At 39.0% G+C, this 27,928-nt stretch overlaps 1 protein-coding gene across 1 annotated transcript in view; it reads left to right on the top strand.

The window, feature by feature from the left end:
- The first annotated feature begins 5,215 nt into the window (after positions 1–5,215).
- LOC149923129 (neuronal acetylcholine receptor subunit alpha-10-like) overlaps positions 5,216–27,928 on the top strand; it is a 66,727-nt gene continuing 44,014 nt past the window's right edge. The window contains exons 1-2 of the mRNA XM_090162959.1: positions 5,216–5,421; positions 14,314–14,459. Coding sequence (XP_090019085.1) covers positions 5,364–5,421; positions 14,314–14,459 — 204 coding nt within the window. The 5' untranslated portion in view covers positions 5,216–5,363. The remainder of the gene's footprint in view (positions 5,422–14,313; positions 14,460–27,928) is intronic.

Genomic DNA, 27,928 nt, shown 5'->3' with positions numbered 1-27,928 from the left:
AAGTGATAAAAAAGCTAAGCCCCAAGCCAATTTGAAGAAATTAAAAAACTTACAAATAGTTCGTACCAATAGGTCTTCGAGCAAACATAAAGACACCGTCATTTCCAAACCAAATAATTATCAATAAAAAATATGATTTTTACGTTTTCGAATTAGAAAAAAAAATAATTCCATTGATTTTATTTATCTATGGGAATTATAGAAATTTTGGTTTTGGAATAACAACATAATATCATGAATGGATTCATTTCCACCATGAATATCGAGCTACATCATTATCCTTTCTACCATCAGGGGCTGAGATGGGCGGGGCCTTTCTACGTCATCACTTGAGCCAATCAGGAGGCAAGCGTTTGTCGTTCACTCGATCCACAAAACGGGTCCATTAAGTTGGCCCGCGATAATTAAAATTGGAATTTTCCCAAAAATTTAAAAATTTGAATAACTCGAGAACCATATGATGCAAAATTAAAATTTTGGTGGTGCCTTATGGTGCATTATGGGTGCAACATGATAGGTTAGGGAAACATTAAAAAACCAGAAGTCACGGGCTTCATTAACTTGGCCCACGATAATTAAAATTTAAATACCCCGAGAACCATATGGTGCAAAATTAAAACGTTGGTGGTGAATTTTAGTGCATTTTGGGTGCAATGAGATAGGCTAGTTTAATGTGAAATAACTAAAAACTCGCGGGTTGCATTAACTTGGCCCGCGAAACTTAATTATTTGAATTGCTAATAAACTGTTGCGGTGCAAAATTCGGCATTAACGGTGCAAAATGGTGCAATATGGGTGCAACATGATAGGCTATTAAACTACTTGATATGATGAAGTCGGGGCCAACTTAATGGACCCCCAAAGAACGTTTCCGGAATTGCGGCGAAGAAAATGGCTCCTGATTCTCAGAAAAATACCTGTACTTTAACAAAATTACTTGATAATCATAAATAAAGGATTTTAATATTCTTACCTATTTTCGTTCAATCAAAAATATGTGTATTAAAATTTTAGAAACTAAATTTTGCGCTAAGCCTTGGCACTGAAAGCTTCTAAACGTTGCCCCTCAATACAAGTTTTGGGCGACAGCGCGTGACCAACGTCATAATAACTAAAAAGGAGACTACCCGAGGTGTAACTCATCAATTTTGTGTAAATTCAGTGATTAAGTAGACCTTCATGTAACTTAAAAAACCCCAAAGGGAAAAATGCGATGGGCTTTAGTTTTACCATGGCAACCGAAAACGTTTTTGACAACTAAAATATTATATTTCTCTAAGTAAATTAACATGGCAAATTCGAAGTTTCTTACCCAAAATGAGATATTTACCCAAATTTAACCATCGTTGTTTCAAAAAAAATTCAATAATTTCAGAAACTTCGATTTTGCCATGTTAATTTACATAGAGAAATATAATATTTTAGTTGTCAAAAACGTTTTCGGTTGCCACATGGTAAAACTAAAGCCCATCGCATTTTTTCACTTTGGGGTTTTTTAAGTTACATGAAGCTCTACTTAATCCCTGAATTTAAACAAAATCGATGAGTTACACCTCGGGTAGTCTCCTTTGTAAGTATCTCCCATCCTAGCGACTGAAGCTAGACTACCTAATGCAGTTCGATATTCATGGTTGAAATGAATACATTCATGATAATATAGGATTTTATTTGAATTTCCCACGACAAATAAAATTTCTGAACGGGGTCAATTCCCTACTTAATATCCAATTTATTTTAACACATTCATCTGATTCTTTTTATCTGATATTACGTATAAAATATTTACCTTATACAAACAAAACTTAAAATCTTTAACTTTTAGGGATTTGTTTTTTAAACTTTTGAACAACGTCGAAGAGGTAAAACGTTTGGATAAAATAAAATATATTTATTTATTTAATCATAGAACCGATACACGGTACTTCGGCCGATAATCCTTCAAAGTTACAAGTTTAGACTAACGGCATGTTTTTTAGTCTTAGTAACGAGTATCGGTTCATTTTAATAAATAAATATATTTTAGTTTCCCCAAACGTTGTCGGTCTTTTTTACCTCTTCAACGTTGTTCAATGTTAGTAGAAATTATGTTTAATTCAGAGAAAACGGCATGGTATTAGAAGATAAAACTTATTTTATACAAGACGTTTCGAGCCGAGGCTCTTCTTCAGTCGTTCGTTAGTTTTAATTCAATGTTATCTTTAGACCAACGGTGGTTCTCGTTTTCTTGCATTCTTTAAAAACTTTTATTCGTATTCGGAACGAAAAGAACATCCTTGATTAATTAATGATGATTAAAATCAAATCCAATGAAATTAAAACACGATTAATATTTAACGACTCTTGGAGCTCCGGATTGTAGAAGTTTTCTTTCGATTGGGCACGGTTGTAAGCCGTGCCGGACCATCCCCCTACCTTGGGAAAGGTAGTAATAAGCTTGTTAGATATCACCTGCAGAGGGCCTGCCCCCTACTTGCCTGCCCCCCTACTTGCCTGCCCCCTCCAATCGGGTTTTTTTGCTTTTCCCTCTTTCCTTTCTTCGAGGATCTCCTCTTTTAGTAGGTTCTCCAGCTCCAATTAAGCGTATACGCGAAAAAACCCCGCGACCAATCACTCAGCCCTATCTAAAGCAAACTTAACCCTACTGGCAGGCTCGGATCAAATGGCGAGGTGATAGGGATGGTCTAATCTACGAGCGCGGGTCGGAAAAGGTCGAATCTTTTAATTGGATCCTCTCCGAACTCGAAAGAAACACAGTCGCCAAGAAGGAAAAGTAGCCACTCCAAGAAAGGGCAAATGAAAAAAGGCCGCTGTCCTAGACACGCCTGTTAGGATGGAAAACTAATTCGGAACCCTTGTTGACACGCCGCGACATTAACCACTATAGGTTTCTATTAATAAGATCTCTGTGTTTTTTCCATCGGGTGAACTGATTCGAGAGTAAAGGTTTTTATTACGGCGGTTGCGTTTCAATTGTGCTGGACGCCGCCATCTTGTTTTTCAACACATCCAATTTGGAAACTAAAAGTTAAAATCGCTAAATTTATATTTGAATATAATTTTCTGAGACCCCTTTTTCTTGTTTTCTACTTATTTTTCCATTCCTGTAATCATATTATATTTTTGTTTTTTCCATTTTTTATTTTATTTTATTATCATTTTGAATACTGTGGGGCGCTCCTTCTAAGAGCCGCCCTGTCCCAAAAGGGTGTACCTCTGTACGGCAAAATAAACCTATACACTTTGCTTAAAGGGAATATAACCTCTAGTATCTCCATCGCCCTCAAAAGGGTTCGCTCTATGGACATTTAGGAGGCCGATATTCGTACAAATCCCGTACCCTCTAAAGAAATATTATTTTATTAATCTGGTAATCAACTTAAAATCCTAAAATCTAGACGAAAATTAGTTAAAAAAAAACAGAACTCAACGCGTAAATTGCGCTCTAAAATCTCAAAATTTTATGTGAAATTACTTCGAGGTTTTAAAACCCGCACGGAAAATTTGCAAATGTTAGACCCCTCGGGTTTTATATTTGGTAAAAAGAAAACTAAAATCTATTTGTTAATATTAACCGAAATGTTATTACTTGTATCCCGTTTTAACTTTAAAATTGCTTTATTCAAACATTTAATCTTTCTCGTGGTTTTAGTTTTTCCTCTTTTACAGAAATGTTTATACAATTAGAATTTATTTGAAAAATTAGAAACCGAAATATGATTTACGAAATGTTCGGAAGGATTAAGGAAGAAGTACAAATAATTCCCGACAAATAAAAAGAATGAAATGAAATGTCTTCCAAGTCAGTTACTCGGAGTTTTGAAAAGTCCCAGGGTGATGCTGTCATCGCTGTTTCAGAGTACTCAACAAGATATCACCTGAGGCACCATTTCTTCTCTTCATTTTACGAATCCGCGGAGTCTTGTTCGAATATTTTAAAATCGTCCCCTTTATATTGATCTTATAAACTGAATCTTAGAATTCATTCTTTATTCAAACGTGATTATAAATAGCATATTTTGATATAATAATAATAATAATAATCAGCTAGGCTAATACCCAAGGCACCACCTTAGGCCTAAGTCATCATGCGACTTTTAAAGCCATTAATTCAGGTGGCCGGGTTACAATGCGTACGAGGGTGGTGGCAAGCCCTGCTTGTCACGCGTTCGAGCCAACAGCTCCCTACAATAACTATTACCGTTAACTTCAACAAACTTAAACTGAATATTAGTATTCATTCTATTTTCAAGCGTGATTATTTATAGCATATTTTTATATCATAAACTACATCTTAGAATCCATCTATTTTAAAGCGTGATTATAAATTGCTTTTTTTATATCATAAACTGAATCTTAAAATTAATTCAATATTAAAACGTGATTTTTTAATTGCTTTTATTGATATCATAAACTGAATCTTAGAATCCATTCTATTTTCAAGCGTGATTATAAATTGCTTTTTCTGGTATCATAAACTGAATCTTAAAATTAATTCAATATTAAAACGTGATTTTTTAATTGCTTTTATTGATATCATAAACTGAATCTTAGAATCCATTCTATTTTCAAGTGTGATTATAAATTGCTTTTTGGATATCTTAAACTGAATCTTAGAATCCATTCCATTTTCAAACGTGATTTTAAATTCCTTTTTTTTGCCCAGATTAAGTAAAAATCTGTAAATTTTAGAGATATTTGCTAAAACCCGAATTTATATCGTTTGACCAAACGGGAAAAAAACTATAGAAAAGTATATAAATTCAGCTCATAAATGAAAAGAAAAGGTACAAATTGAGCCATTTTATATTTTATATTTGACAAAAACAAAGGATTTTCTATATATTTTTGCGTTTGACAATTTTCTTTTGTCGATTCTCTTTGCAGAATTGCGGACGTCTATCTTGCTTGGAGGCGAATACGTTGTCTCGCTGATTGCCTATAGACAGAGTTCATCGAGCCATCAGAACCAAGAAGAAGAACGGCGCTTTTGGTTCGGGGCGTTTGTGGAAGAACTCCGGAAAAATTGCTTTCCGTCGTACGCGCGTTGGAGAGTGGCTATAGCGAATTATATCGTCCGCAGAGAGAGATAGAAAACGAGGATTTTCAGGATCTTCTCAATTTGGTCCTTTTAAAGCGGCAAAGTTACGCGTCGTTCTATCGGCGGAGTCCGGGCTGGTTTCGGATGCTCGCTCCTCCCGCTGCCAGAGTCGATAAATGTGTCTCCGGTTCCGCTCTTTATTAACGCGCGGGATTAAGGGGAGTCGAGTTCCGCGAAAAAAGTCCTGGAGGAGCGATTCTCGACGCCGACCATCGGAGCCGACGTTTGCGCCAGGAAGATCAAGCGCCTCAGCTCCACATCGGAAATGAAAAGCAAATCGCTGATCATCCGCATCTGGCTCCTCGTCCTTCTCGGCCTCCACGGTAAGAGTCCACCCTCAATTACCTTTTTCTTCTCGTACAATTGTTCAAATCTATCAGATTGTCCTCTGCTGATTTCTATATTTACGGAAGGGTCTATGTAGCGAATTAGTCGGCTGTCGGGTTACGATTGAAGCTAGTTTCACGTTCGACTGGAAATTTCGAGTTATTACGAAGAGCGGAAAGTTATTTATAATTTATGGCCAAATTGAACGCTGTTAATTTTCCGTCGATTTTGAAATCCTCGTAATTTTTATTTAATAAATGTGTTTGAACATTCTTAAAAGATGTTTCTATAAAATAAAATAAAATTAAAATTCAATTCAATTCAATTAAAAGAAAAGAAAATTTAATGAAATTAAAATATAATAAAAATAATAATAAAATTAAATTAAAAGAAATAAAATTTAATGAAATTAAAATATAATTAAATAAAATTAAAATAAATAAAATTTAATGAAATTAAAATATAAGTAAATTAAATTAAATTAAATTAAATTAAAATAAATGAAATTAAAATGAAATAAATTAAAACAAATTAAAATAAATTAAAATAAATTAAATTAACAAAAACAAAGAAATAAAACATATTGCACGCGCACTAGAAAATCGCAAATTCCTCTGGTAAGTCCATCACCCGTTGGTAGCCTTGTAAAAGTAAGAGACAATGACGTAAAAGAAACATAAAAACCAGAAGGTCAAGTCAATTTAAAGAAAGAACTATCGATTTAAGAAGAAAAATTTAATCGACCACAAATTAAGGCAAGGTCTACGATGCAGTCATCGGTTACGTAGCTATTTCGTGATCAGGAATAAAGTCTTCAAATCCTTTCTTTGACCAGAAATAAAAGGTATATTAGGTCATCAACAACCCGTGTTTGTTGTACATCGTTCAGGAGGGCGAAGTAAATTCCGGCTACGAACCTTAATTAGCTTCGAGGATCCTTATCTCCAAGGCGTGATCTATCCAACGAAAACTCCTAATGCGTATTTAATGTGCTCTTCACCATACTCCGTCTAAATCGACTATTTAAAAAGAAAACGCTAATTTGCAATTTGAAGAACTAATAAGGTCAAGGTCAGGCTATAACAGATATTTAATTTGTTTTTAATTTTGTTAAATAAAGTCTAAAACTATATCGTTGCGCTAAATTATTTTTCATTTGCAATTTGAAGAACTAATAAGGTCAAGGTCAGGCTATAACAGATATTTAAAGCAAGTGTCGGCCCTACGTTAAGTAGCGCTTTTTTCAACAGATGTCGCTAGCGTCGAAATCAAAACAAGATGCTGAAGCTACATTTTGACTCAAAAGGCGGGACATAAAAGTATGCTTCGCGCTGATTGGCTCGTTTGTAAATTTGTCAATAACTTCAATTTAAGTAATTGTTTTCAATATATTTTAAATGGGATATATAATTTAGGTTAAAGTTCACTAAGTAGAGTAAAAGTGGTCTAAATATAATACTCTATAATGCCTCTCTGATAACTTTATTGTTTCGCTATTTTGAATTTATCTTCCGTTCCCATTAATAGATGGCTCCACGCTCTCCGCGAAAGTCATTTTTTTCGAAGATTCGGATAGATTCATGGCCATCTCTAATAACAGGGACCTATTCATAATACAGGTGGCAATTATAGAGCCGACAGTTGCTTTAATTTGTTTTTAATTTTGGTAAATAAAGTGGAAAACCATATCGTTGCGCTAAATTATTTTTCATTTTAAGCGCTTAATACGAAGCTATATCGCGCAGACATCCCATTTTACATCAAAAGATAAACTTCTCCGAGGTATAATTTTCTACCATCCGTCTCGAAAATTTGCCCAATAAAACTTCGCATACACTGTCAAAGGAAACGAAAACGTGCTTGGCAATTTGCTCGAAGGGAAAACTCTGCTTCCGAAAGATACGCTCTCTTCAAAAAATCCCTTTTCGCCTGGGAATTCTTTACTTTTTTTAATCTCCTTTATTTTATTTTTTTTTCTTGAGGGGGCTACTGGTCTTAAGGGATTTAAATACCAAATGAGTTTTTATTCTCGGAAACTTATTTGTGTTTCAGAAACGTGAAAGGTAAACGAACTGCGAAGATGAATAAATTGTAAAATCGCGCTGGTTTCCTATTTCATTTTTGGCTCGCGACAACCCTAAGCCGCTGTATTTCTTAAGAGGGGGATTACTTCTAACCCACCCCCGCGAAGTTTCGGACATATAAAGAGAAAGGGGGATTTACACCTCTCACTTCTTTAAAACTCCATTGTACTTTACTGTTTTCTAAGAGTCTTAAAACGAATGGATAGAAATATCGTACTCAACCAGGATTTCGGTCTGTTACGCGAAAGTGTTTTTTTTTTAATTTAGGCGTTTTCTGTCGCACGAAGGTTTTATCGTCCGCTTTAAGAAATGATAACTGTACCAACTCTAACGCTCTTAAAATCGTTTTAAAAATGCGAAAATGTCAACTAGGCTTATAACAAAAGTAACATAAGACCCAAAAGTGTGTCAGTAGTTAATGAGAGTTTGTCGCAAAGTAAAAAAGGGAAACGAAGGGGGGTTGGAAAATGCGTCATAAAAATCTAGGTACTCCAGCGCCGCCGAGTGAGGCGTTTTAGAACGTATGTCAACGGGCGAGTAAATCGAAGATAGAAAATCGCACCAGACCATAGACTAAATATATAATGTTGCTAGTACAATTCCAACTAGTAGGTTATGTAGACTATAGTATGACTAGGTCTCACTAGAAATTTTAATAGGCGCGAAGGTACAGCTGACACACTTTTGGGTCTTATGCTACTTTTGCTTATAATAAAAATCAGTAACTAAGAACTATGAAAATTCGTATCTAAATTTTAATTTATTATTATTATTTATAGTTAATATTATCATTTTTATAATTGTTAATTACAGTATTTCAGTCAGCGAATGCAAATTAAAAAAAACTGATAATTTTTTAATATTTAATCAGAGAGGGTGTAAATATCCCCTTTTTCATTTTCCAGATGGCGCTACGGACAGATTTTTAGGGAGTTTTCCTTGTGAGAAGTATTAGGTCTTAGTTACTTCCATGCGTTTTTGGCTAGGCTAATACCTTAGGCACCACCTAGAAAAGTTTATCGTATAAATTTGGCAAAAAAGATATTACCAAACTTAACGACTAACTCATACCCATAAAATAAAGAGTAAAAATCTAATAAAATATTAAAGAAATTATGCAGAATTTCTAGCAGTAGACCGGTTTTGCCCTATTGAGTGCTTTCGTTTGATACGATTTTGAAAACTTGTAACGTCACAGCTGTAGTGTTAATAGTGGCCGCCATGACAGTTACCGTTTTTCATCAATAGGCAAATTACATTGGTGACGTCGTGAGTTTCGAATTGAAAGCACTCTATTAGGGGCTCCTTAGTACTGTGCGGGGAACCTGACTTACAAATCTAAACGAGAAGCTGAGCCTAAGAATTGGAAACTTCAAATCTCGTTGCGTAGCAACCGAAAACCGAAAAGTGCACGATGGCGGAGAATCCTTGTTCGGTATATTTTTATTTTAGTTCGTATAACATTATTCCGTGTTGCTGTATGAACTTGTCTAATGCTCTTTAGCTATAGGAAATTCCCCTGCTAAAATAAAACCACCTGCTTTGCCGCTCAAAGCTTTTATTTATCTCCCAAAGCGCCCCCTTTTATTTAGTATCCATCTTCGCCATTAAAATGGAAAATGTACCTTTGTCAACCATAGAATCACGGCTAATATAATAATCATAAACTATGTTTATAACCTACATTGTAACCAGCCTGAAGCCCTTTTAACAGCGATACGGGATAGCTTAAACCACTAGCCGAAAACCCGTTTATCAGGCGGATAGAGTACTTGCAAACTACGCAAAAGCGGGTTGTTCCAATATTTAACCCAGTGCAACAATACTTAAAAAGTTAGGGTTACTTAAATAAAAATCATATTATTTCGATTTCTTGTTTTAGAAAATAATTATTTGGTTCTGGAACGTATAATTTAAGCGAATAACTTAAGCAGCATTCGGAAAAAGATACTTTTATCATAAGAGGTATATTATACGCTTCTGATACAACTATGTATGCCTAGCGGTAGTATGTTTTTGACGTACAGAGGCTAGTAGTTGGAGTCTACCGGATTCTAGTTTTTAATATTTTGCAATTTTCATTTTTGACCTACTAGCGCCTGTAAAAGTGTTCCACACGCGGCGCTTTGGTGTTCAGAAAGAAGCGCGCTAGCAGTGTGTTACTTTACCGGCGCCATCTATATGGAAAATCGGAATGTAATTTTTTCGTGATAGTGAAAGTCAATTATTAAAAACAGAAAAATATTTCCGTATCAAACTCGTCAACAGCTCTACTTTTCAATAGTGTACCCATCTGGGGTAATAACTCACTTAAAAAAGGGCTGTGAGAACTGTTGATAATAAACCATTCTTTGCTCATACAGCCCAAATTTTTAAATCATTAAAGCAAGTGTCGGCTCTACGTTAAGTAGCTCTTTTTTCAACAGATGTCGCTAGCGTCGAAATCAAAACAAGATGCTGAAGCTACATTTTGACTCAAAAGGCGGGACATAAAAGTATGCTTCGCGCTGATTGGCTCGTTTGTAAATTTGTCAATAACTTCAATTAAAGTAATTGTTTTCAATATATTTTATATGGGATATAATTTAGGTTAAAGTTCACTAAGTAGAGTAAAAGTGGTCTAAATATAATACTCTATAATGCCTCTCTGACGACTTTATTGTTTCGCTATTTTGAATTTTAGCTTCCGTTCCCATTAATAGATGGCTCCACGCTCTCCACGAAAGTCATTTTTTTCCGAAGATTCGGATAGATTCATGGCCATCTCTAATAACAGGGACCTTGTCATAATACAGGTGGCAATTATAGAGCCGACAGTTGCTTTAAATCTTCTGACTTTGGAAATATATGAATATCTTTGTCATTTCTTAATATTTAAATCGTTGAATTTGAAGATGTATAATTCGTTTAAATTAAGTAAACAAATTTCCTTACGGTACTCGGCAAAAGAGTATATTATTAGTAGAGTTCGCGCGTACTAGTCTCAATCTTCTGTAAAATTGTTAAGCAATACAACAAATGTAACCCTCCATTAAATGTAAACATAGGTACTTTTAAATAACTAGCGCTCAAATTTATATTAGTCGATCAAAATACTAATTTCTAATAATGACAAATTTTCTATAGTAGGTTGATCTTATATGTTTTGTGTATCGTTTTTTATTTTTTTGGCCAATTCTTCATTTAGGCCTAAAAGTCATTTAGGTAAAATAAATTTATTATTATTATAATAAATAAATAAATAAATAAATTATTATTATTATAAATAAAATTATTATTGATATTATAAATAAATGAATTATTATTACTATAAATAAATTTTTGTATTCTTTTTATATTAATTTTGTTTGTATTATTTACGTAGGTAAATTTATTATTAACGTAAATAAATTTATTATTATAATAAATAAATAAATTTGTTGTTTTTATTATAAATAAATAAATTTGTTGTTATTATTATAAATAAATAAATTTGTTGTTATTATTATAAATAAATAAATTTGTTGTTATTATTATAAATAAATAGATTTGTTGTTATTATTATAAATAAATAAATTTGTTGCTATTATTATAAATAAATAAATGTATTATTAACGTAAATGAATTTATTATTAACGTAAATAAATTTATTATTATAATATATAAATTTATTATTATTAAGAAATACGCTACTTTGAAATAGAATCGTAGTGGAACTTTAATCCGGTTTGTGAAGTATAAAAAACAGCGAAGAGAATAAAAAGAAGCATTTGCAGTGGGTCCTAGACTGGAGGGATCCGTCCTTAAGTGAAAATAGAAGAGAGAAAAAACGCGCAAACTCGTTAATTGCCGATTGCCGAACTAAAGCCCCGGGCTTTCAACCCCGACCAAAAAGACACGACAGAAAGACAGAGGGAAAAAACATTATCCGAAGCCTAACTCGCTCGTTTTTCTACTTAGATACCCTTTGAAGGCCCTGTAGCGGCATATTTGCGACGCTGAAATAGCAACACTCTTAAAGAGGGCGCCACTTGGTAATGAATAAATCTTTTTAGATTTGTATTAGGCCCGTCCCCCGCGATGGATTCTAGGGAAGAGAACGCTAAAGTGCTTTCCATCCTCCCGCTGATACATTTACTTGGTTTTTCCACCCCCGGATAATTCGTTTATAATGTAAAGAATTAGCGACTTATACGTAACGAGGCTAATACGGACTTAGAGTAGCCTGGGAATTTTTTAGCATTTAGGGGCGCCGAAATGTCTCAAAATTAAGGGTCCCACACCGAAACAAATACAACTTGGTAGAAATAGGTCTAGATTTTACATTATTTTTTTAAATAAAATCACAACAAAATTGCGGAAATAAGCGATTAAATCAAACATAATTCCGTATTTAGTATTTAGTTAAGAAAAAATGTAACATGAACTTTTCAACAGACGTGAATTTCCCTGCCAAACCCGGGATTTTGTACACCGTTTCAATGTTGAACATAAACTAAAATGTAAAAATACCCTTTAATTATATTTAAACCATATTTTATCTATGTAATAGTTTTAGAAAGTTAGTATATGATGTAATTTATTAATAAAAATTTAAGGCTATAGTCATTTTTAATCAATTGAGGATGTAAATTAGGGAGCTTGAGAAGGAAAATTTTCAAGTGACTAACATTAGTAGGATAGAGAAATGGATACTTGTTGGGGTTAATAGTAATAGTTAGTATAGGGAGCTGTTGGCTCGCTTCGCATGAAGGGCTTGCCACCACCCTCCTACGCATTGTAACCCGGCCACCTGAATTAGAAGTCTTTTGATGACTTAGGCCTAAAGTGGTGCCTTGGGTGTTAGCCTATCGGATTATTATTAAAGAAAAATATATTATTAACTTCTGCTAGAAACGTTTTACTCCATACTATGGGAAAATTTACGCAAAATCCTTGGATGTATCAATTTGGGAAAATTCTTAACATTAGCGCAGTGTCAATTAAGGTTATAAATCTGACGTCTTTGTCAATGCTGTCGTTTCGGTTTATACATTTACAGTCTTACGGCATTGATCCGAACAGAAGCTCGAACCGGCCATCAATGAAAGTGACCGTTCAACTGCGGACGGATTTATTTGGTGTAAAAATATTGCCGAAACGGTTCGTCGAGACGCCGTCGATGGGCCTATTAGAGCGAACGTGCGGGGGTCAAAGGTCATTCCAATTGTCAGCCTTTGATTTTCCGTAATTCGTCGCTGTATCCATCATAAGCGTTATCTATTGGGACCATAAACCTAGACGAGAATTTATCCCAAACGGACAGCTCGATTCCTCTTCCATCTCGCCTTCAAACACAGTCCTCTAACTCAGTGATGGGCATTTTTACAAATTACGTTATCAGCTCACAAGCCGCTCATGCTAAGCTGGCAAATTTGTCTCTTCTCAAGAAGAGTTCAGATAATGTATCTCTCTAATATCCGCGTCGAAGATAATATAGAACTGACTCGTGAGTACCCTAGAAATCACTGTCTTTCCCCGTAGTCAATAGCGTCTACCCACTTCCTGCCTGAGCTCCGAATAAATTACCTTCATAGTTACACAGTTCATGGTAACAAACTATAGATAGCGCCCTAGAGTCACTTATGGAGGCTGATTTTTCGGAGGTCACATGCCCGAAGTGGATAATCAAAACAGATCGCTGAATTCGAATTTAGCGTACGAGGTATATATTATCTTTGCCCACGCAGACCAAAATTGTTTACTGGCAACCCATCTCTTCCCTCGGCTAATTTTCTAAAGGAAAAGCGTGATTCGCTTAACTGATTACTAATAAAGCTTACTCACGCTCATAACTTATCATGAAAGAACTACACCTAACAAGGAAAACTAATTAAATTTATTTAAAAATCCTGAAAACTTATTTTATTATATTAATTATTTTAGCAACAAAATAAGTTGTAGGACTGACATTCGGGAATAACCACGTAAAAGCCCGTCTTTAAGTTAATTATCACTCGCTCGTCTCACTTTGTCGACAATTTAACAGCTCCGAACTTATCTCGCTCCGCTCACCTTCAGACCGAACGACACATTACCTCTACTATTCCGCTCATTTAACCACTCTAATATTTAGTTCCTCGACCATATCGTTCATTAATAGCTAAATACGGACACAGCTAATTATCCTCTCACTGCAAACGCTCTGACGAGCTCTAAAACGAGCGAATCGTGCCCATTTCGACGTCTATAACCGCGAAAATTCCCTGGTTTGTTCTCATCCTTTTTTTGGTCTCTTTGCCATTACGGGCCAATTCGTCCTCCTCGCTCTGACAGTTTCTCGGAGTGGTGCCGTTCATCGTAGACGCGTTCACTTTTTACACGTATCTTCATTCTCTCTCTCTCTCTCTCTCTCTCTCTCTCCTCAAACCGACAATTTCACGAGACCCCCTCCCCCCCCCCCCGTCCTGAGCTGACTTTTTTATATCATTAAAAAACGAACGGGGGTTTTCCGGTTCCTCGCTTTTAAGAACACGTGAAGGCACTCCCCGCCAAAGTAAGCCCCCGTACCATCTATTATCCTTTGTCTCCCTTTATACATCATCCACGCGCTTAAAGAGAAAAAAAAAATGGCCAAGGCCTAACTGAGTTTTGAGAAAACGGGAAATATGAAAAGCCCGCGTATCGTCTCTTCCGCGCTCGCCTTATTTTTACTCTTCGACGCTACGCGTAGTATAGACGCGTTCTTCCATCGATTTTCCAATAAGCTTCATTCTCTTCATCCCGCTTTTTAGAAAACTACTAATTTTCTTTATCTCGTTTCGGTGTTTTTATTCTTCGGAACAGTTCGTCAAATTAGTGGTGATGAGCAGGAATATCGTCTAACTCGCTACCTGATGTCGAACTATGACCCGGCTGTCCGTCCGTCCCAAAATGCCTCTCAAGCCCTTAAAGTTCACCTCGATACTTCCCTGCATCACATCGCCGATTTCGTAAGTTCATCCTTATTCAATTTTTCTTTGTTCTAGCAATAATGCATTTACTTCTACTTAGGAAGAAAGACTATATTTTGAGACAATTTTTAGCGTAGCTCCCAATCCCTTTCAAGAGTAAGCTACCGATTTCTAGCGTTAATCCCAATCCCCTTCAAGAGTAAGCTATCGATTTCAAGCGTTAATCCCAATCCCCTTCAAGAGTAAGCTACCGATTTCTAGCGTTAATCCCAATCCCCTTCAAGAGTAAGCTACCGATTTCTAGCGTTAATCCCAATCCCCTTCAAGAGTAAGCTACCGATTTCTAGCGTTAATCCCAATCCCCTTCAAGAGTAAGCTATCGATTTCAAGCGTTAATCCCAATCCCCTTCAAGAGTAAGCTACCGATTTCTAGCGTTAATCCCAATCCCCTTCAAGAGTAAGCTATCGATTTCAAGCGTTAATCCCAATCCCCTTCAAGAGTAAGCTACCGATTTCTAGCGTTAATCCCAATCCCCTTCAAGAGTAAGCTATCGATTTCAAGCGTTAATCCCAATCCCCTTCAAGAGTAAGCTACCGATTTCTAGCGTTAATCCCAATCCCCTTCAAGAGTAAGCTATCGATTTCAAGCGTTAATCCCAATCCCCTTCAAGAGTAAGCTACCGATTTCTAGCGTTAATCCCAATCCCCTTCAAGAGTAAGCTACCGATTTCTAGCGTTAATCCCAATCCCCTTCAAGAGTAAGCTATCGATTTCAAGCGTTAATCCCAATCCCCTTCAAGAGTAAGCTACCGATTTCTAGCGTTAATCCCAATCCCCTTCAAGAGTAAGCTACCGATTTCTAGCGTTAATCCCAATCCCCTTCAAGAGTAAGCTACCGATTTCTAGCGTTAATCCCAATCCCCTTCAAGAGTAAGCTATCGATTTCAAGCGTTAATCCCAATCCCCTTCAAGAGTAAGCTACCGATTTCTAGCGTTAATCCCAATCCCCTTCAAGAGTAAGCTATCGATTTCAAGCGTTAATCCCAATCCCCTTCAAGAGTAAGCTACCGATTTCTAGCGTTAATCCCAATCCCCTTCAAGAGTAAGCTATCGATTTCAAGCGTTAATCCCAATCCCCTTCAAGAGTAAGCTACCGATTTCTAGCGTTAATCCCAATCCCCTTCAAGAGTAAGCTATCGATTTCAAGCGTTAATCCCAATCCCCTTCAAGAGTAAGCTATCGATTTCTAGCGTTAATCCCAATCCCCTTCAAGAGTAAGCTATCGATTTCAAGCGTTAATCCCAATCCCCTTCAAGAGTAAGCTATCGATTTCAAGCGTTAATCCCAATCCCCTTCAAGAGTAAGCTACCGATTTCTAGCGTTAATCCCAATCCCCTTCAAGAGTAATCTATCGATTTCAAGCGTTAATCCCAATCCCCTTCAAGAGTAAGCTACCGATTTCTAGCGTTAATCCCAATCCCCTTCAAGAGTAAGCTATCGATTTCAAGCGTTAATCCCAATCCCCTTCAAGAGTAAGCTACCGATTTCTAGCGTTAATCCCAATCCCCTTCAAGAGTAAGCTATCGATTTCAAGCGTTAATCCCAATCCCCTTCAAGAGTAAGCTATCGATTTCTAGCGTTAATCCCAATCCCCTTCAAGAGTAAGCTATCGATTTCAAGCGTTAATCCCAATCCCCTTCAAGAGTAAGCTACCGATTTCTAGCGTTAATCCCAATCCCCTTCAAGAGTAAGCTATCGATTTCTAGCGTTAATCCCAATCCCCTTCAAGAGTAAGCTATCGATTTCAAGCGTTAATCCCAATCCCCTTCAAGAGTAAGCTACCGATTTCTAGCGTTAATCCCAATCCCCTTCAAGAGTAAGCTATCGATTTCAAGCGTTAATCCCAATCCCCTTCAAGAGTAAGCTACCGATTTCTAGCGTTAATCCCAATCCCCTTCAAGAGTAAGCTATCGATTTCTAGCGTTAATCCCAATCCCCTTCAAGAGTAAGCTATCGATTTCAAGCGTTAATCCCAATCCCCTTCAAGAGTAAGCTACCGATTTCTAGCGTTAATCCCAATCCCCTTCAAGAGTAAGCTACCGATTTCTAGCGTTAATCCCAATCCCCTTCAAGAGTAAGCTACCGATTTCTAGCGTTAATCCCAATCCCCTTCAAGAGTAAGCTATCGATTTCAAGCGTTAATCCCAATCCCCTTCAAGAGTAAGCTACCGATTTCTAGCGTTAATCCCAATCCCCTTCAAGAGTAAGCTATCGATTTCAAGCGTTAATCCCAATCCCCTTCAAGAGTAAGCTACCGATTTCTAGCGTTAATCCCAATCCCCTTCAAGAGTAAGCTATCGATTTCAAGCGTTAATCCCAATCCCCTTCAAGAGTAAGCTACCGATTTCTAGCGTTAATCCCAATCCCCTTCAAGAGTAAGCTATCGATTTCAAGCGTTAATCCCAATCCCCTTCAAGAGTAAGCTATCGATTTCTAGCGTTAATCCCAATCCCCTTCAAGAGTAAGCTATCGATTTCAAGCGTTAATCCCAATCCCCTTCAAGAGTAAGCTACCGATTTCTAGCGTTAATCCCAATCCCCTTCAAGAGTAAGCTATCGATTTCAAGCGTTAATCCCAATCCCCTTCAAGAGTAAGCTACCGATTTCTAGCGTTAATCCCAATCCCCTTCAAGAGTAAGCTACCGATTTCTAGCGTTAATCCCAATCCCCTTCAAGAGTAAGCTACCGATTTCTAGCGTTAATCCCAATCCCCTTCAAGAGTAAGCTACCGATTTCTAGCGTTAATCCCAATCCCCTTCAAGAGTAAGCTACCGATTTCTAGCGTTAATCCCAATCCCCTTCAAGAGTAAGCTATCGATTTCAAGCGTTAATCCCAATCCCCTTCAAGAGTAAGCTACCGATTTCTAGCGTTAATCCCAATCCCCTTCAAGAGTAAGCTACCGATTTCTAGCGTTAATCCCAATCCCCTTCAAGAGTAAGCTACCGATTTCTAGCGTTAATCCCAATCCCCTTCAAGAGTAAGCTATCGATTTCAAGCGTTAATCCCAATCCCCTTCAAGAGTAAGCTACCGATTTCTAGCGTTAATCCCAATCCCCTTCAAGAGTAAGCTATTGATTTCAAGCGTTAATCCCAATCCCCTTCAAGAGTAAGCTACCGATTTCTAGCGTTAATCCCAATCCCCTTCAAGAGTAAGCTACCGATTTCTAGCGTTAATCCCAATCCCCTTCAAGAGTAAGCTACCGATTTCTAGCGTTAATCCCAATCCCCTTCAAGAGTAAGCTACCGATTTCTAGCGTTAATCCCAATCCCCTTCAAGAGTAAGCTACCGATTTCTAGCGTTAATCCCAATCCCCTTCAAGAGTAAGCTATCGATTTCAAGCGTTAATCCCAATCCCCTTCAAGAGTAAGCTACCGATTTCTAGCGTTAATCCCAATCCCCTTCAAGAGTAAGCTACCGATTTCTAGCGTTAATCCCAATCCCCTTCAAGAGTAAGCTACCGATTTCTAGCGTTAATCCCAATCCCCTTCAAGAGTAAGCTATCGATTTCAAGCGTTAATCCCAATCCCCTTCAAGAGTAAGCTACCGATTTCTAGCGTTAATCCCAATCCCCTTCAAGAGTAAGCTATCGATTTCAAGCGTTAATCCCAATCCCCTTCAAGAGTAAGCTACCGATTTCTAGCGTTAATCCCAATCCCCTTCAAGAGTAAGCTATCGATTTCAAGCGTTAATCCCAATCCCCTTCAAGAGTAAGCTACCGATTTCTAGCGTTAATCCCAATCCCCTTCAAGAGTAAGCTATCGATTTCAAGCGTTAATCCCAATCCCCTTCAAGAGTAAGCTATCGATTTCTAGCGTTAATCCCAATCCCCTTCAAGAGTAAGCTATCGATTTCAAGCGTTAATCCCAATCCCCTTCAAGAGTAAGCTACCGATTTCTAGCGTTAATCCCAATCCCCTTCAAGAGTAAGCTATCGATTTCAAGCGTTAATCCCAATCCCCTTCAAGAGTAAGCTACCGATTTCTAGCGTTAATCCCAATCCCCTTCAAGAGTAAGCTATCGATTTCAAGCGTTAATCCCAATCCCCTTCAAGAGTAAGCTACCGATTTCTAGCGTTAATCCCAATCCCCTTCAAGAGTAAGCTATCGATTTCAAGCGTTAATCCCAATCCCCTTCAAGAGTAAGCTACCGATTTCTAGCGTTAATCCCAATCCCCTTCAAGAGTAAGCTATCGATTTCAAGCGTTAATCCCAATCCCCTTCAAGAGTAAGCTACCGATTTCTAGCGTTAATCCCAATCCCCTTCAAGAGTAAGCTATCGATTTCAAGCGTTAATCCCAATCCCCTTCAAGAGTAAGCTACCGATTTCTAGCGTTAATCCCAATCCCCTTCAAGAGTAAGCTATCGATTTCAAGCGTTAATCCCAATCCCCTTCAAGAGTAAGCTACCGATTTCTAGCGTTAATCCCAATCCCCTTCAAGAGTAAGCTATCGATTTCAAGCGTTAATCCCAATCCCCTTCAAGAGTAAGCTACCGATTTCTAGCGTTAATCCCAATCCCCTTCAAGAGTAAGCTATCGATTTCAAGCGTTAATCCCAATCCCCTTCAAGAGTAAGCTACCGATTTCTAGCGTTAATCCCAATCCCCTTCAAGAGTAAGCTATCGATTTCAAGCGTTAATCCCAATCCCCTTCAAGAGTAAGCTATCGATTTCAAGCGTTAATCCCAATCCCCTTCAAGAGTAAGCTATCGATTTCAAGCGTTAATCCCAATCCCCTTCAAGAGTAAGCTACCGATTTCTAGCGTTAATCCCAATCCCCTTCAAGAGTAAGCTACCGATTTCTAGCATTAATCCCAATCCCCTTCAAGAGTAAGCTATCGATTTCAAGCGTTAATCCCAATCCCCTTCAAGAGTAAGCTACCGATTTCTAGCGTTAATCCCAATCCCCTTCAAGAGTAAGCTATCGATTTCAAGCGTTAATCCCAATCCCCTTCAAGAGTAAGCTACCGATTTCTAGCGTTAATCCCAATCCCCTTCAAGAGTAAGCTATCGATTTCAAGCGTTAATCCCAATCCCCTTCAAGAGTAAGCTATCGATTTCAAGCGTTAATCCCAATCCCCTTCAAGAGTAAGCTATCGATTTCAAGCGTTAATCCCAATCCCCTTCAAGAGTAAGCTACCGATTTCTAGCGTTAATCCCAATCCCCTTCAAGAGTAAGCTACCGATTTCTAGCGTTAATCCCAATCCCCTTCAAGAGTAAGCTATCGATTTCAAGCGTTAATCCCAATCCCCTTCAAGAGTAAGCTACCGATTTCTAGCGTTAATCCCAATCCCCTTCAAGAGTAAGCTATCGATTTCAAGCGTTAATCCCAATCCCCTTCAAGAGTAAGCTACCGATTTCTAGCGTTAATCCCAATCCCCTTCAAGAGTAAGCTATCGATTTCAAGCGTTAATCCCAATCCCCTTCAAGAGTAAGCTATCGATTTCAAGCGTTAATCCCAATCCCCTTCAAGAGTAAGCTATCGATTTCAAGCGTTAATCCCAATCCCCTTCAAGAGTAAGCTACCGATTTCTAGCGTTAATCCCAATCCCCTTCAAGAGTAAGCTACCGATTTCTAGCGTTAATCCCAATCCCCTTCAAGAGTAAGCTATCGATTTCAAGCGTTAATCCCAATCCCCTTCAAGAGGAAGCTACCGATTTCTAGCGTTAATCCCAATCCCCTTCAAGAGTAAGCTACCGATTTCTAGCGTTAATCCCAATCCCCTTCAAGAGTAAGCTACCGATTTCTAGCGTTAATCCCAATCCCCTTCAAGAGTAAGCTATCGATTTCAAGCGTTAATCCCAATCCCCTTCAAGAGTAAGCTACCGATTTCTAGCGTTAATCCCAATCCCCTTCAAGAGTAAGCTATCGATTTCAAGCGTTAATCCCAATCCCCTTCAAGAGTAAGCTATCGATTTCAAGCGTTAATCCCAATCCCCTTCAAGAGTAAGCTATCGATTTCAAGCGTTAATCCCAATCCCCTTCAAGAGTAAGCTACCGATTTCTAGCGTTAATCCCAATCCCCTTCAAGAGTAAGCTACCGATTTCTAGCGTTAATCCCAATCCCCTTCAAGAGTAAGCTATCGATTTCAAGCGTTAATCCCAATCCCCTACAAGAGTAAGCTACCGATTTCTAGCGTTAATCCCAATCCCCTTCAAGAGTAAGCTACCGATTTCTAGCGTTAATCCCAATCCCCTTCAAGAGTAAGCTATCGATTTCAAGCGTTAATCCCAATCCCCTTCAAGAGTAAGCTACCGATTTCTAGCGTTAATCCCAATCCCCTTCAAGAGTAAGCTACCGATTTCTAGCGTTAATCCCAATCCCCTTCAAGAGTAAGCTACCGATTTCTAGAGTTGCTCTCAATCCCCTTCAAGAATAAGCTACCGATTTCTAGCGTTAATCCCAATCCCCTTCAAGAGTAAGCTACCGATTTCTAGAGTTGCTCTCAATCCCCTTCAAGAATAAGCTACCGATTTCTAGCGTTAATCCCAATCCCCTTCAAGAGTAAGCTACCGATTTCTAGCGTTAATCCCAATCCCCTTCAAGAGTAAGCTATCGATTTCAAGCGTTAATCCCAATCCCCTTCAAGAGTAAGCTACCGATTTCTAGCGTTAATCCCAATCCCCTTCAAGAGTAAGCTACCGATTTCTAGCGTTAATCCCAATCCCCTTCAAGAGTAAGCTATCGATTTCAAGCGTTAATCCCAATCCCCTTCAAGAGTAAGCTACCGATTTCTAGCGTTAATCCCAATCCCCTTCAAGAGTAAGCTACCGATTTCTAGCGTTAATCCCAATCCCCTTCAAGAGTAAGCTACCGATTTCTAGAGTTGCTCTCAATCCCCTTCAAGAATAAGCTACCGATTTCTAGCGTTAATCCCAATCCCCTTCAAGAGTAAGCTACCGATTTCTAGAGTTGCTCTCAATCCCCTTCAAGAATAAGCTACCGATTTCTAGCGTTAATCCCAATCCCCTTCAAGAGTAAGCTACCGATTTCTAGCGTTAATCCCAATCCCCTTCAAGAGTAAGCTATCGATTTCAAGCGTTAATCCCAATCCCCTTCAAGAGTAAGCTACCGATTTCTAGCGTTAATCCCAATCCCCTTCAAGAGTAAGCTACCGATTTCTAGCGTTAATCCCAATCCCCTTCAAGAGTAAGCTACCGATTTCTAGAGTTGCTCTCAATCCCCTTCAAGAATAAGCTACCGATTTCTAGCGTTAATCCCAATCCCCTTCAAGAGTAAGCTACCGATTTCTAGAGTTGCTCTCAATCCCCTTCAAGAATAAGCTACCGATTTCTAGCGTTAATCCCAATCCCCTTCAAGAGTAAGCTACCGATTTCTAGCGTTAATCCCAATCCCCTTCAAGAGTAAGCTATCGATTTCAAGCGTTAATCCCAATCCCCTTCAAGAGTAAGCTACCGATTTCTAGCGTTAATCCCAATCCCCTTCAAGAGTAAGCTACCGATTTCTAGCGTTAATCCCAATCCCCTTCAAGAGTAAGCTACCGATTTCTAGAGTTGCTCTCAATCCCCTTCAAGAATAAGCTACCGATTTCTAGCGTTAATCCCAATCCCCTTCAAGAGTAAGCTACCAATTTCTAGCGTTACTCCCAATCCCCTTCAAGAGTAAGCTACCAATTTCTAGCATCGCTCCCAATCCCCTTCAAGAGTAAGCTACCAATTTTTAGCATCGCTCCCAATCCCCTTCAAGAGTAAGCTACCAATTTCTAGCATTGCTCCCAATCCCCTTCAAGAGTAAGCTATCGATTTCAAGCGTTAATCTCAATCCCCTTCAAGAGTAAGCTACCGATTTCTAGCGTTAATCCCAATCCCCTTCAAGAGTAAGCTATCGATTTCAAGCGTTAATCCCAATCCCCTTCAAGAGTAAGCTACCGATTTCTAGAGTTGCTCTCAATCCCCTTCAAGAATAAGCTACCGATTTCTAGCGTTAATCCCAATCCCCTTCAAGAGTAAGCTACCGATTTCTAGCGTTAATCCCAATCCCCTTCAAGAGTAAGCTATCGATTTCAAGCGTTAATCCCAATCCCCTTCAAGAGTAAGCTACCGATTTCTAGCGTTAATCCCAATCCCCTTCAAGAGTAAGCTACCGATTTCTAGCGTTAATCCCAATCCCCTTCAAGAGTAAGCTACCGATTTCTAGAGTTGCTCTCAATCCCCTTCAAGAATAAGCTACCGATTTCTAGCGTTAATCCCAATCCCCTTCAAGAGTAAGCTACCGATTTCTAGAGTTGCTCTCAATCCCCTTCAAGAATAAGCTACCGATTTCTAGCGTTAATCCCAATCCCCTTCAAGAGTAAGCTACCGATTTCTAGCGTTAATCCCAATCCCCTTCAAGAGTAAGCTATCGATTTCAAGCGTTAATCCCAATCCCCTTCAAGAGTAAGCTACCGATTTCTAGCGTTAATCCCAATCCCCTTCAAGAGTAAGCTACCGATTTCTAGCGTTAATCCCAATCCCCTTCAAGAGTAAGCTACCGATTTCTAGCGTTAATCCCAATCCCCTTCAAGAGTAGGCTATCGATTTCAAGCGTTAATCCCAATCCCCTTCAAGAGTAAGCTACCGATTTCTAGCGTTAATCCCAATCCCCTTCAAGAGTAAGCTACCGATTTCTAGCGTTAATCCCAATCCCCTTCAAGAGTAAGCTATCGATTTCAAGCGTTAATCCCAATCCCCTTCAAGAGTAAGCTACCGATTTCTAGCGTTAATCCCAATCCCCTTCAAGAGTAAGCTATCGATTTCAAGCGTTAATCCCAATCCCCTTCAAGAGTAAGCTACCGATTTCTAGCGTTAATCCCAATCCCCTTCAAGAGTAAGCTACCGATTTCTAGCGTTAATCCCAATCCCCTTCAAGAGTAAGCTACCGATTTCTAGCGTTAATCCCAATCCCCTTCAAGAGTAAGCTATCGATTTCAAGCGTTAATCCCAATCCCCTTCAAGAGTATGCTACCGATTTCTAGCGTTAATCCCAATCCCCTTCAAGAGTAAGCTACCGATTTCTAGCGTTAATCCCAATCCCCTTCAAGAGTAAGCTATCGATTTCAAGCGTTAATCCCAATCCCCTTCAAGAGTAAGCTACCGATTTCTAGCGTTAATCCCAATCCCCTTCAAGAGTAAGCTACCGATTTCTAGCGTTAATCCCAATCCCCTTCAAGAGTAAGCTACCGATTTCTAGAGTTGCTCTCAATCCCCTTCAAGAATAAGCTACCGATTTCTAGCGTTAATCCCAATCCCCTTCAAGAGTAAGCTACCGATTTCTAGAGTTGCTCTCAATCCCCTTCAAGAATAAGCTACCGATTTCTAGCGTTAATCCCAATCCCCTTCAAGAGTAAGCTACCGATTTCTAGCGTTAATCCCAATCCCCTTCAAGAGTAAGCTATCGATTTCAAGCGTTAATCCCAATCCCCTTCAAGAGTAAGCTACCGATTTCTAGCGTTAATCCCAATCCCCTTCAAGAGTAAGCTACCGATTTCTAGCGTTAATCCCAATCCCCTTCAAGAGTAAGCTACCGATTTCTAGAGTTGCTCTCAATCCCCTTCAAGAATAAGCTACCGATTTCTAGCGTTAATCCCAATCCCCTTCAAGAGTAAGCTACCGATTTCTAGAGTTGCTCTCAATCCCCTTCAAGAATAAGCTACCGATTTCTAGCGTTAATCCCAATCCCCTTCAAGAGTAAGCTACCGATTTCTAGCGTTAATCCCAATCCCCTTCAAGAGTAAGCTATCGATTTCAAGCGTTAATCCCAATCCCCTTCAAGAGTAAGCTACCGATTTCTAGCGTTAATCCCAATCCCCTTCAAGAGTAAGCTACCGATTTCTAGCGTTAATCCCAATCCCCTTCAAGAGTAAGCTACCGATTTCTAGAGTTGCTCTCAATCCCCTTCAAGAATAAGCTACCGATTTCTAGCGTTAATCCCAATCCCCTTCAAGAGTAAGCTACCAATTTCTAGCGTTACTCCCAATCCCCTTCAAGAGTAAGCTACCAATTTCTAGCATCGCTCCCAATCCCCTTCAAGAGTAAGCTACCAATTTTTAGCATCGCTCCCAATCCCCTTCAAGAGTAAGCTACCAATTTCTAGCATTGCTCCCAATCCCCTTCAAGAGTAAGCTACCGATTTCTAGCGTTAATCTCAATCCCCTTCAAGAGTAAGCTACCGATTTCTAGCGTTAATCCCAATCCCCTTCAAGAGTAAGCTATCGATTTCAAGCGTTAATCCCAATCCCCTTCAAGAGTAAGCTATCGATTTCAAGCGTTAATCCCAATCCCCTTCAAGAGTAAGCTACCGATTTCTAGCGTTAATCCCAATCCCCTTCAAGAGTAAGCTACCGATTTCTAGCGTTAATCCCAATCCCCTTCAAGAGTAAGCTACCGATTTCTAGAGTTGCTCTCAATCCCCTTCAAGAATAAGCTACCGATTTCTAGCGTTAATCCCAATCCCCTTCAAGAGTAAGCTACCAATTTCTAGCGTTACTCCCAATCCCCTTCAAGAGTAAGCTACCAATTTCTAGCATCGCTCCCAATCCCCTTCAAGAGTAAGCTACCAATTTTTAGCATCGCTCCCAATCCCCTTCAAGAGTAAGCTACCAATTTCTAGCATTGCTCCCAATCCCCTTCAAGAGTAAGCTACCGATTTCTAGCGTTAATCTCAATCCCCTTCAAGAGTAAGCTACCGATTTCTAGCGTTAATCCCAATCCCCTTCAAGAGTAAGCTATCGATTTCAAGCGTTAATCCCAATCCCCTTCAAGAGTAAGCTATCGATTTCAAGCGTTAATCCCAATCCCCTTCAAGAGTAAGCTATCGATTTCAAGCGTTAATCCCAATCCCCTTCAAGAGTAAGCTACCGATTTCTAGCGTTAATCCCAATCCCCTTCAAGAGTAAGCTACCGATTTCTAGCGTTAATCCCAATCCCCTTCAAGAGTAAGCTATCGATTTCAAGCGTTAATCCCAATCCCCTACAAGAGTAAGCTACCGATTTCTAGCGTTAATCCCAATCCCCTTCAAGAGTAAGCTACCGATTTCTAGCGTTAATCCCAATCCCCTTCAAGAGTAAGCTATCGATTTCAAGCGTTAATCCCAATCCCCTTCAAGAGTAAGCTACCGATTTCTAGCGTTAATCCCAATCCCCTTCAAGAGTAAGCTACCGATTTCTAGCGTTAATCCCAATCCCCTTCAAGAGTAAGCTACCGATTTCTAGAGTTGCTCTCAATCCCCTTCAAGAATAAGCTACCGATTTCTAGCGTTAATCCCAATCCCCTTCAAGAGTAAGCTACCGATTTCTAGAGTTGCTCTCAATCCCCTTCAAGAATAAGCTACCGATTTCTAGCGTTAATCCCAATCCCCTTCAAGAGTAAGCTACCGATTTCTAGCGTTAATCCCAATCCCCTTCAAGAGTAAGCTATCGATTTCAAGCGTTAATCCCAATCCCCTTCAAGAGTAAGCTACCGATTTCTAGCGTTAATCCCAATCCCCTTCAAGAGTAAGCTACCGATTTCTAGCGTTAATCCCAATCCCCTTCAAGAGTAAGCTATCGATTTCAAGCGTTAATCCCAATCCCCTTCAAGAGTAAGCTACCGATTTCTAGCGTTAATCCCAATCCCCTTCAAGAGTAAGCTACCGATTTCTAGCGTTAATCCCAATCCCCTTCAAGAGTAAGCTACCGATTTCTAGAGTTGCTCTCAATCCCCTTCAAGAATAAGCTACCGATTTCTAGCGTTAATCCCAATCCCCTTCAAGAGTAAGCTACCGATTTCTAGAGTTGCTCTCAATCCCCTTCAAGAATAAGCTACCGATTTCTAGCGTTAATCCCAATCCCCTTCAAGAGTAAGCTACCGATTTCTAGCGTTAATCCCAATCCCCTTCAAGAGTAAGCTATCGATTTCAAGCGTTAATCCCAATCCCCTTCAAGAGTAAGCTACCGATTTCTAGCGTTAATCCCAATCCCCTTCAAGAGTAAGCTACCGATTTCTAGCGTTAATCCCAATCCCCTTCAAGAGTAGGCTACCGATTTCTAGAGTTGCTCTCAATCCCCTTCAAGAATAAGCTACCGATTTCTAGCGTTAATCCCAATCCCCTTCAAGAGTAAGCTACCGATTTCTAGAGTTGCTCTCAATCCCCTTCAAGAATAAGCTACCGATTTCTAGCGTTAATCCCAATCCCCTTCAAGAGTAAGCTACCGATTTCTAGCGTTAATCCCAATCCCCTTCAAGAGTAAGCTATCGATTTCAAGCGTTAATCCCAATCCCCTTCAAGAGTAAGCTACCGATTTCTAGCGTTAATCCCAATCCCCTTCAAGAGTAAGCTACCGATTTCTAGCGTTAATCCCAATCCCCTTCAAGAGTAAGCTACCGATTTCTAGAGTTGCTCTCAATCCCCTTCAAGAATAAGCTACCGATTTCTAGCGTTAATCCCAATCCCCTTCAAGAGTAAGCTACCAATTTCTAGCGTTACTCCCAATCCCCTTCAAGAGTAAGCTACCAATTTCTAGCATCGCTCCCAATCCCCTTCAAGAGTAAGCTACCAATTTTTAGCATCGCTCCCAATCCCCTTCAAGAGTAAGCTACCAATTTCTAGCATTGCTCCCAATCCCCTTCAAGAGTAAGCTATCGATTTCAAGCGTTAATCTCAATCCCCTTCAAGAGTAAGCTACCGATTTCTAGCGTTAATCCCAATCCCCTTCAAGAGTAAGCTATCGATTTCAAGCGTTAATCCCAATCCCCTTCAAGAGTAAGCTACCGATTTCTAGAGTTGCTCTCAATCCCCTTCAAGAATAAGCTACCGATTTCTAGCGTTAATCCCAATCCCCTTCAAGAGTAAGCTACCGATTTCTAGCGTTAATCCCAATCCCCTTCAAGAGTAAGCTATCGATTTCAAGCGTTAATCCCAATCCCCTTCAAGAGTAAGCTACCGATTTCTAGCGTTAATCCCAATCCCCTTCAAGAGTAAGCTACCGATTTCTAGCGTTAATCCCAATCCCCTTCAAGAGTAAGCTACCGATTTCTAGAGTTGCTCTCAATCCCCTTCAAGAATAAGCTACCGATTTCTAGCGTTAATCCCAATCCCCTTCAAGAGTAAGCTACCGATTTCTAGAGTTGCTCTCAATCCCCTTCAAGAATAAGCTACCGATTTCTAGCGTTAATCCCAATCCCCTTCAAGAGTAAGCTACCGATTTCTAGCGTTAATCCCAATCCCCTTCAAGAGTAAGCTATCGATTTCAAGCGTTAATCCCAATCCCCTTCAAGAGTAAGCTACCGATTTCTAGCGTTAATCCCAATCCCCTTCAAGAGTAAGCTACCGATTTCTAGCGTTAATCCCAATCCCCTTCAAGAGTAAGCTACCGATTTCTAGCGTTAATCCCAATCCCCTTCAAGAGTAAGCTATCGATTTCAAGCGTTAATCCCAATCCCCTTCAAGAGTAAGCTACCGATTTCTAGCGT

The sequence above is a fragment of the Leiobunum rupestre genome, chromosome 11 (genome assembly GCF_980474605.1).
Source record: "Leiobunum rupestre chromosome 11, qqLeiRupe1.1.hap1, whole genome shotgun sequence".
NCBI classification, from domain to species: domain Eukaryota; kingdom Metazoa; phylum Arthropoda; class Arachnida; order Opiliones; family Sclerosomatidae; genus Leiobunum; species Leiobunum rupestre.
The sequence above is the reverse complement of the archived record's forward strand: the minus strand, read 5'-3'. Positions and strand labels throughout refer to the sequence as shown.